Here is an 11,067-nt window from a genome sequence, read left to right on the forward strand (position 1 = left end):
AACCTTATCACTCGAAGACTCTAATTGTCAGTTTAGTGTAATCAGTTTATGAACTCGGCCTCTCTGAATATCATATTTCTCACTAACTGGACAGACGCCCCTGAGGACCCCCTCTCCTCCCTGGAGCTGTTGCAGGCCTCCTTCTCGTGGCAGGCGCCGGACCCTGACGGCACGCGTAGTCCACCTGAGGAGCACACCAACAGCGGGTCTTCAACAGGAAGTCTGTTACTCAGCAGTCTCAACCTCAGCGTACAGAAGGTCTGGAGCGCAAAGATGGACGACTCGAGATGGCTCTGTTTATGGAGAATTATGAAGAATGAATAACAAATGATACAAATCTAGTTTTATTGACTGAAAGCTTATCTTACAGTGCAAGCTGCTATCTTTGGTTAGGCGTTAAATACGCTTGTTTGTTCTGTCGTACTTTTACCAGGGCCGGTTGGTGGCCGTGGTAGGGAAGGTTGGCTGTGGGAAAAGTTCTTTACTGGCAGCCATCAGTGGAGAGCTTCAGAGGTGAGCTTCATCTTACAGTCATTCAAAAAACCTCCACAATTGGCCGATATATCTATAATACATTTATAAAGCTGCACTATGAATAGAAGATTACTTTCTTATCTCATGTCCATGCAGTGGGTTAGTCCTCATACAGTATCACATTCTAAGCCATCGTATGAACAGTGTCTCAAGTTGCACCATGACATTATCCAAATGATACTTTCAGCTAAATGTTACCCAACTTAGTACAACTAAATTTTCACCGGTCATAAAAACTCTAACCCTACCCCTAACGAATCAACCCTATTGAGTGTCAATAGCTGAACAGTCGTTGTGTTGTGTTTGACTGGCAGGCTAGGAGGGTCTGTGTATGTAGCTGGTAGGACAGAGGGGTTTGGCCTGGCCGCCCAGGAGCCCTGGATCCAGCACGCCACTGTGAGAGACAACGTCCTGTTTGGACGGGACTTTGACAGCACCTTTTACCAGACCGTGATTGAGGCCTGTGCTCTCAGTGATGATCTCAATGTAAGACTTTTTTTTCTGTTTCATTGTTACATTATATTACTATGATATGTGTTACATTGTGCATTCATTTACTAGGGAAAAGGGGGGGGGGGGTCCTACAAATTTTTATATATCTGAACCTGAATTGTAAAAAATAAAATTGAAATTGAGAGTCCTGGATGCCAGGGTGAAAGTGACCATACATCTGTAATTATTTTTTTTTGGATCACTTCATGCCAGATGTTGCCAAGCGGGGACCGGACGGAGGTGGGCGAGAATGGCGTGACTCTAAGCGGAGGACAGAAGAGCCGTCTGGCCCTGGCCCGTGCTGTTTACATGGTGGGCACAAAGACAACAGAACCTCCCGCCTAAAGCTGTGCAGTACCGGTAGGAGTAGGGTCCTATGGGATCATCAGCACACATCACAAACATTTGAGGAGTGGGACATTTTCACACTCGTCCAAGGAGGTGGTCAGATGGGGAAATGGCAGAAATGGGGATTGGGCATATGGCTCAATAAAGCAGAAGTAAAAATCTATCTGTCTGTACGACACAGTATGAAGAACCTCTATAATGAGGTAGGCAGAGCGCATGATCAGGGTTATGTGCATGAATGAACAGCCTCAGGATACAGAGAAATTGCATACATAGCAAAGTACAAACACAGCAGATTGTCTTTTTGCAAAGAACAAAATGTGCCTTTGTATAACATTCCATGATTGTGTCAATTCTGTCACTTTACGTTTGTGCCTTTGCTGATTCTGCTCACACAAAGGACAAGGAGATCTACCTCCTCGATGACCCTTTGGCAGCAGTGGATGCTGATGTCGCCCATCACCTCATGGAGAAATGCATTCTGGGTATCCTCGGCACCAAGACCAGAATCCTTTGCACTCATCGTATAGAGTTTTTGGACAGGGCGGACGTGGTGGTCCTCATGGACAATGGGACAATCGTTAAAATAGGTGAGGACTTAAATGGATCGCATCCAGTCATGTTGAAGAGGGTTTTCTGTACATGTGGATAATGTAGGCAGGTTGTATATGGAAGTGGGATTCACACAACTGCACAATTATTTGTGCACAATCTTCCTAAATAAAGGATCGCCCAGTGAGGTTCTTCCCTTGGTGGAAGCAGAGCCAAAGGACCGAAAGAATGATAGCAACAAAAAAGAGAAAGGTGAGTTCCAGCAGATTTATCCTCTTATTACTTTTTAGTTTTATAACATTGTAAACATCTGTGTGTTAATATTAGACTTAATGAACTGTCAATCATGCTTTGAGTACTCTGCCAATCAGATGTCATACATCAGAAGGAGGAGCAGGAGTCATCCAATGAGCTACCTCTGGAGGAGGGGCCTGAAGATTCGGGGGAGGAGCAGAAGCAAGTGGGAGGGCTGGCCTGGTCTGTGTACACAGCCTACTGGAGGGCCGTGGGCGGGGCCCTGGCTGCGTCCGTCCTCTTCAGTCTGCTCCTAATGCAAGGTTGAGTGTTTCTGTAGTGAGACTCGGGGTCTGTGGTGTGAGTGGTTGAGTGTTTCTGTAGTGAGACTCTGGTCTGTGGTGTGAGTGGTTGAGTGTTTCTGTAGTGAGACTCTGGTCTGTGGTGTGAGTGGTTGAGTGTTTCTGTAGTGAGACTCTGGTCTGTGGTGTGAGTGGTTGAGTGTTTCTGTAGTGAGACTCTGGTCTGTGGTGTGAGTGGTTGAGTGTTTCTCTAGTGACACTCTGGGTCTGTGGTTGAGTGTTTCTGTAGTGAGACTCTGGTCTGTGGTGCGAGTGGTTGAGTGTTTCTCTAGTGAGACTCTGGGTCTGTGGTTGAGTGTTTCTGTAGTGAGACTCTGGGTCTGTGGTGTGAGTGGTTGAGTGTTTCTCTAGTGAACCTCTGGTCTGTGGTGCGAGTGGGAGGCAGGGGAGAGAGGGAGTCATTTAAGTACAAAAACTATATCGGTCCTCTGTGTCTGCCATCCGTATAATGCTTTGGGGGAATTTGTAGATAAAGGTCAACAACAAATGATATGTGTGTCTCCTGTGGCAATGTACATGATCTGTAACTATAAACAGTCCTAGACGGTATTCAGTCAACACTTTGAACAAGACATCCTATGATGTATATATAAATTGTACATCTTACACACACACACACACACACACATACACATACATACATACACACACACATACTAGTGTTTGACCAGACTGTGCCTTCTCCTTCGATAGCGTCTAAGAATGTGTCAGAGTGGTGGCTGTCCCATTGGATCTCCCACCTGAAGAGCAACTCCTCAGGTGCTGCTGTTGATGTTGATCTCCCGCCTCCTCACCAATCTCCACTGCTGCTCCTCTTCTCCCCCGGCGGCCTCACGTGAGTGGATCAGCTACCTGTCAGTCAACCTGTATTTAAATAGCATTTTTAGCCTGTGTGCTTGTTCTTTTAATAGCCATCATATTACATTTTACACGTACTTATTCAGCAGACACTTTTATCCAAAGTGAATTACAGTACAGATATATAAATATATATATATTTTTCATGTGTGCTTTCTGGGAATTGAACCCATTAGCTTTGTTTTCTTAGCACCTTGCTCTACCAGTTGAGCCTTAGCAACACACTGCAATTTTCTGTGATGTGTTGGAAGAACCACTTTTGTTGAGGCCTAAACTTTGTCATAAGAAAAACATTTTCTTTAAGAGAATGTAGAAATGGACGTAAAACATTATTATTGTGTTTGACGTAGATGTGGTAATAATAACCAACTGGCATCTTCATCGCCCTGCCTGCAGGTCCCCACTGTCGCTCAGGGAGACGTCGTCGCTGGGCAACATGAGTTCTGACGTTAAGTTCTACATGACGGTGTACGGCTCCCTGGCTACTGCCAACACGCTCTTCACCGCTGCCCGTGCCTTCCTCTTCGCCTACGGCGCCATCTGTGCTGCTGCAGTCATCCACGACAGGCTACTAGGCAGAGTGCTGAAGGTCACACACCACCATACTTCCTCAAAATCTTGGAGAAAAAAAAAGTTGTCCTAAATTTTACCTACACTTAAATGGTATCTGGTTGGTCTGTTTATCATTATCATAGCAGTGCCTTATTAGTTTGATCCAGCTCATTCGATTCATTAATGACTATAGAACAGTGGTTCTTAACCTGGGTTCGATCGAACCCCAGGGGTTCGTTGAGTCACTCTCAGGGGTTCGGCAGGGGTCAAGACACACACAGTATAGCCCGGTTCACACTAGCAATGTCGGGTCGTTTTTATATATACCTATGTTTTGAAGAAATCATATTTTATTTTTCCAATTACGAAGGGTTCGGTGAATGCACTGATGAAGCTCGCAGGGTTCAGTACCTCCAATAAGGTTAAGAACCACTGCTATAGACTATAGGCAGCCCAGCATACAATAGAAATGTTCTTTTAACCACCACATACTTACAATTAGCTTATTCAAAGGTCTTGGCCTACAGTCTCTCTCAGGAGAAGAGTCACCAAGACGTCTTTCTTGACCTGTGTTTGACCTCTGTTCTCCCTCACCCCCACGTCAGGCCACAGTGACCTTTTTCGATACCACGCCTCTGGGCCGCGTGCTCAACCGCTTCTCGTCAGACATGTACAGCGCGGACGACTCGCTGCCCTTCGTGCTCAACATCCTGCTGGCCAACGTGTTCGGGCTGCTGGGCATGCTGGTCGTCATGACCTACGGGCTGCCCTGGCTGCTGCTCCCGCTGCTGCCACTGGGGGCGCTCTACTACCGCACGCAGCGCTTCTACCGGCACAGCTCGCGCGAGCTCAAGCGCCTGTGCAGCCTCACGCTCTCGCCCGTCTACTCGCACTTCTCCGAGACGCTCGCCGGCCTGAGCACGGTGAGAGCCAGCGGTAGCGCCGCCAGGTGAGACGACCTTTGACCTCTGCAGCCAACAGTGTGGTTCAGTGGACACGACACGGTTGCTATGGAAGTATTAAAGTATTAATTGTGAAAATGTGAATATAGTTGGATAGTGGGTAAACGTTTGGTGCATAGGCTTATCCACAGTCTAGAGGTGACCAACCTTCAGTGTAAACCTTTAGTGTAGTTATAGTTCTGTCTGTGGGCATATGTGATTAATCAATATGGAGTCATGCATTATGCTTGGCTGTGCTGCGATCTTATGGAGAGTCTATGGTTGTTACATCTATAACTTATTGTGAGTCCTCTGAATGATAATATCTCACCGTCATTTAACAACAGTCATAGCCCAAAGCTAGTTCGCTGTTAGATATCAACAGTCATAGCCCAAAGCTAGTTCGCTGTTAGATATCAACAGTCATAGCCCAAAGCTAGTTCGCTGTTAGATATCAACAGTCATAGCCCAAAGCTAGTTCCCTGTTAGATATCAATAGTCATAGCCCAAAGCTAGTTCCCTGTTAGATATCAACAGTCATAGCCCAAAGCTAGTTCCCTGTTAGATATCAATAGTCATAGCCCAAAGCTAGTTCGCTGTTAGATATCAACAGTCATAGCCCAAAGCTAGTTCGCTGTTAGAGATCAGATTGGTGTCCCACAGTGTGGAGCTCATGTGAGGTCCTTGTGCAGGTTTGAGGAGGAGAACGAACAGCGTTTGGAGCAGAACCAGCGCTGTCTGTTCGCCAGCAACGCCGCCATGCAGTGGTTGGACATCCGCCTCCAGATGATCGGTGTCGCCCTGGTGACCGGCATCGGCATCATTGCAGTCGTCCAGCACCAGTTCAAATCCATAGACCCAGGTATCTGTCAACGTCACCAAGATTTAATTAGGAAGATTTACTTGGAAGTCTCGTAAGCAGCACAAAGGTTCAAACATTAATTCAAACAAACGCATGAGGTATTTGTTTATTCTTAAATTTTTAGGTGACATTTTGTCTTCCCACTTATTTCACAGTATACTGTATTATGCACACAGAGTCCCTGCACACATATCCTGCTGACAAGCCCGGTGAATGATGATGCTGATGATGTTTCTGGTTGGTTCTCCTCAGGCCTGGTGGGCTTGTCCCTGTCCTACGCCCTCTCCATCACCAACCTGCTCTCCGGGCTGATCTTCAGCTTCGCCCAGACGGAGATGCAGATGGTCAGCGTGGAGCGCACGGAGGAGTACAGCACCTGCGTCCCCGTGGAGCCCCAAGATGGCCGCCGCCAGGTGAGACGTGAGGCTTGCTTTCACCAGCAGCTAAGAGCCATTACGCTGTCTCAGTCTTCACCAGCAGCTAATAGAGTCATTCCGCTGACTGTGTCTTTTATCTGCCTACTTGTTCATATTAACTTAGGCTAGGTTAAATGCCAGTGGGCAGGCCAGAGGATATGTTCACCATCTCTGGGGGCCATATTTAGTACAGATAGTACATATAGTACAGATGTCCTATACTGATGTGCATGTTCATGGCAAACTAACTGCAACACTACTATGTAGTATGGCCTCAACTGCACAATCTAGGGGTCAGACAAGAGAGTTGAGCTGAAGAAAAAAGTGCCAGAATAGAGTGAACTCTCACCGAGTGCACTTGGCTCTCTTTTAACACTGCTCAGCAGTTGACCATTTCCTCTACCGACCTCGTAAAATTTCCAAGTCAAATCGGGGCGCTTCCCTTTCGCAGGTCCCCCCTGAGTGGCCTCAGCACGGCCGGGTGGAGTTCTCCGGCGCCGTGCTGGCCTATCGGCCGGGCCTGCCCAACGCCCTGGACGGGGTGAGCGTGGAGGTGCTGCCCGGGGAGAGGGTGGGCATCGTGGGCCGCACGGGCTCTGGGAAGTCCACCCTCTTCCTGGCTCTCTTTCGCATGGTGGAGCTGAACCAGGGCTGCGTCCTGCTGGACGGAGTTGACATTAGCCAAGTGGCATTGTCTCAACTCAGGTGAGCGGGAGTTAGTGAGTTTGCCCTGGCATTCTATACTCTCTCTCTCTCTCTCTCTCTCTCTCTTTCTCTCTCTCTATATATATATATATGCTTTAAATATATATATATTTATATATACACTTCTATACTCTCTCTCTCTCTCTCTCTCTTTCTCTCTCTCTCTCTATATATATATACACTTTTATACTCAGGAGAAATGTTTGTTATAAAACGTCTGTGTCTATCTACGCAGACCAGAAGCAGCACACAGTTCTGCCACAGTGTGCATTTTACTGCTCAGATCATGTTTGCTGTAAAGAAGTGTTGAATTAGCTACAGTAATTCCTCACTGCCACTTAACTGGAGCAGCAGTATGTTTCTCATTGGCCCTTCGTTATTATCTACCAAGCACACATATCCGTCAGAATATGACCTTGTTGAGCCTACTTTAAAGCATTTAACCCCATAGCAAGACTGCCTCACACATTTTATCCATATCTATAGGCACACTTTGACCACATATGATAACTTCAGTCTGATAGCTTCCAGGGTTTGATAGGCCAGGGTTAGCCACACCATTAATAACAACCATGTTGTGTCTCGTAGCCATGTCTGGGTTTTTACTTCAACCATCACACATATATTTTCCTTTAGTGTTACTACAGGATCGGGGGGTATTGAGGAAAGGGCTCTTCCTGCTGGTATACATTGCCTTAGTGCTCACAATTGCCTTTTGTTTCTCTTGTAGGTCAAAGATGGCCGTCATCCCTCAGGACCCCTTCTTGTTTTCCGGCTCGGTGCGGGACAACCTGGACCCCTGTGGCCGGCACTCTGACCCGCGCCTCCTGGATGCCCTGGAGCAGTGCCACCTGGAGCAGGTGGTCAGAAGGATAGGTGAGGGAGGGGCGGCGCGAAAGGAGAGGAGGAGAGACACAAACATAGAGGGGACAGGCAGAGCAGAGCTCATGTTCAGCCCTCTTCTCATCTGTAATATTGTACCCAGTTAGAGTAGATTACTTTGATGATAAAAATGATATTTAAAAAAAAGTTTTAGCCCTACCTATACATTCCGACAGCCTTTTTCCCAGCTGCAGTGAATACTTACTACTCAGTAAATCTCCCCATAACAACTCTCACAATGTGTGTTGTGTGTGTATGTCTGTTTGGGCCTATGTGTGTGTGTGTTGTGTATGTATGTGTTTCTTTCTGTGCTGCAGGGGGTCTGGAGGCGGAGATGGGGGAGAAAGGGAAGTCTCTGTCAGTGGGTCAGAGGCAGCTGTTGTGTCTGGCACGAGCCCTGTTGACCGAGGCTAACGTAAGATCTCCGTCTCTGTGCTTCACAGTCCGTTTGCATGTCACTGTCTCACTATTAGACATACCATTTGTTTTTCTGAGAACAGAGCAATGTTTTTACTGGTACTGATAGATGAGAGATGTGTATGTTAACTCAACGTGTCATCGTTTATGTGATGGTGATGTAATGGATGTTTAAATAGGTCCTGTGCATTGATGAAGCCACTGCAAGCGTAATGATGATGTAATGGATGTTTAAATAGGTCCTGTGCATTGATGAAGCCACTGCAAGCGTAATGATGATGTAATGGATGTTTAAATAGGTCCTGTGCATTGATGAAGCCACTGCAAGCGTCGACCAGAAGACTGACATGCTTCTACAGAAGACCATAAGAGACATGTTTAAGGACAGGACTGTCCTGACTATTGCACACAGGTCAGTGACTCGTGTGATTTCATACTTAAATACAAACATTTGTCCTCAATGTGGTGAATACTTTTCAATTCCAATTTTTCTGATGATTATGAGCTGTAATGTCTTCAACTCTTTTTTTTTTTAATTCATTAAAAAAACAAGAGAATCTTGACCAAAGTCATAGTCAGAGTTGCAGTCATTGTGCTGCCTCAGGCTGCAATTAACCTCATGTCCACACTCATGTGCACAGGCTCAACACCATCATGGACTCAGACAGAGTCATTGTGATGCATGCTGGGAAGGTGGTGGAGTTTGACACCCCTGCTGCTCTCTCCCAGAGGGACGACTCGTTCTTCCACAGGCTGCTGGGAGGAAGAGGAGCCTGAAGGCCAACATATGCCTCCGACACTGATGATATGACAATGATGATGTGACACTGATGATATGACAATGATGATATGACAATGATGATATGACGCACCTTAAAGTTACAGATGATATGTCAGAGTTCGGCTAAGGGTGCAGATATAATGTATTGGTTATGTAAGAATGTTGCCACGTTGTTGTACCTACTTAACAGTAAAGAGTTACTCAGGGATGAAGGTTTGTTTTTAGATGTGTTCTTTAGATGCAGTTCTGTTTGTTTGATACAATCATGTTGTCACAAGTAAAGATTGATCGATGTTTTTTTAAATTCCTCCACCCAAGTCTGTTTTCTTTATTTCTTCTGCATTGTGTTGATATGTTACGCTGTGATGTGAATGCATTGTGGTACATCTTCAATAACCCCACCCAAAGGGCGAAGCCATTCCAGAATGACTGAATAGGTACATTAGTTCTTCTAATCCACTGGGTTACGTCATTCCGTTTATTTCTCCCGTGTGGCACTGCTGCCCTGAAGGATGTGTTTGTGCACTTATGGTGTGTTATGCGCACATAATCATCATAATTTGAATCAGGTTGCCATAATTAATCATTTGGATACAAGGTAGGCATAATTGTCTGACCATTCCAGTTGATTCGGAAATTGTGTGTCCCCTAACCTTGTGTTACAATTGTCCCATTAAGTATGGGTGTGTTTTGAGTGTCATTTGTGTAGAGGGTGTGCCTCTGTAGTCATAATAGTGAGTGAGTCATTATAGTGTTCTGACCAGGTGAATTCTGGGCTTTCACTTTGACCCCACCCAGTGCAGAGAGTGATATGTTTTGATTTGTTTTGTTAATGGATGTTCCCTTCTGTAATGATGCGTCATGCCATCCAACAAGCTACAGAGAGAGAGTGGATCTGTCCGTCAGGCCGAGACACCGCGTCTTGCCTGGGAACCAGTTTGTCAGCTTTAGTAGTCAATATTCCTGCTGACAGGAGGGTTGAGGCAAACAGTCCTTGGAGCTCCCGGGGAGAGGGAGCAAACACACTCTTATCAGTCCCAGTGTGTTAAATTCCTTTCTTAGCGGGACAGGGCGATACCTGCACAGCTTTTGCAGTGGGCGCCAAGAGCAACAACAATCCTATGGAATCACAGGTGAGTCCGGATTGTTCTATGCTTTCCAGTAATTCAGTCCACTAATGGAATTAATGAATGGCTATTCTGTAGAGGGCAAGGAAGACAAGATAGACAAGGAATAGATCATGTTCAAAGTGCCATTTGCTATCATCTGTGATGCAACGTGCCTTCATAGCAAGCCTTTAGCTTTGTGTTGTTTTGACTGCAGGCGCCTTATTGGAGTTGTCAAGGAACTGTTTGCTTTTATGGATTATATTTTGTATTATGCAAGGGCACACCGCTCCTGTGATTCAAGTTTCAGTTTTGTGAAGACTGTATCAGGGTGATCTGCTGACACATGCCACTTAATTATACCTTATGTTGGTAACGTCACATGATGCATACCCTTGGACACACCATGTGTTTTCTTTATGGCAAAAAGATTCATTTGCAATGTGTGTCTGTCTTGAAATTCTACATTGTTTGTGGGTTGTGAAAATGACGTTGGTACATAGTGTGCTAAATTGTCCAGAGCCAGCGATGCTATACTTCCAGTGATACTTCCAGTATACTACCTGTGAGCATGTGTATTTACCTGAGATTGAAAGAGGAATATATATCACATAACAGCCATAGTGTATAAAGAATATTATGGTCATGCTAATGTGTAAGTCGGACACATGGTGTTTACAGTTTTTCTTTGAATATTGTAAGATGTATTTAGTGTCACTGAGATGCTTGGTTAGAGTGTGTACATAGAGCACTGTATGGACACCAGCACCGGGGCATGAGGGTGTGGGTGTGGCCCTCGTCATCGGCCCTCGTCATCGGCTCTGATCCTTAGGGCTGACCTAACCTGTTCCTGGCTCTCCCTCACCGCCCTGAAGCCATTCCTTGAATGCCTCGCAGTTTCTGCTGACAACGTGCCAAATTGTCCTCTGTTTCAAAACAATTCAAAACTTGATAAACAACTGACTTAATTGTTTTTGTATAAACCTAGGTTCCAATGACTTAAAATGTTGAGACTGTGTCTATGA

The 11,067-nt window shown here is 45.7% G+C and overlaps 1 protein-coding gene across 1 annotated transcript; it reads left to right on the forward strand.

The window, feature by feature from the left end:
- The first annotated feature begins 48 nt into the window (after window positions 1–48).
- On the forward strand, window positions 49–9,248 carry LOC116219397 (ATP-binding cassette sub-family C member 10-like). Its single transcript, XM_031562711.2, has 17 exons — window positions 49–258; window positions 434–513; window positions 849–1,020; window positions 1,240–1,338; window positions 1,775–1,964; window positions 2,101–2,178; window positions 2,298–2,483; window positions 3,216–3,357; window positions 3,777–3,969; window positions 4,538–4,881; window positions 5,566–5,735; window positions 5,988–6,148; window positions 6,603–6,856; window positions 7,587–7,732; window positions 8,056–8,153; window positions 8,455–8,567; window positions 8,797–9,248. Exons 1-17 carry the CDS (start codon window positions 49–51, stop codon window positions 8,930–8,932), a joined length of 2,772 nt encoding a protein of 923 aa, XP_031418571.1. The 3' UTR covers window positions 8,933–9,248.
- Window positions 9,249–11,067: the final 1,819 nt, after the last annotated feature.

This window comes from Clupea harengus, chromosome 24, assembly GCF_900700415.2.
Source record: "Clupea harengus chromosome 24, Ch_v2.0.2, whole genome shotgun sequence".
In the NCBI taxonomy this organism is placed as follows: Eukaryota; Metazoa; Chordata; class Actinopteri; order Clupeiformes; family Clupeidae; genus Clupea; species Clupea harengus.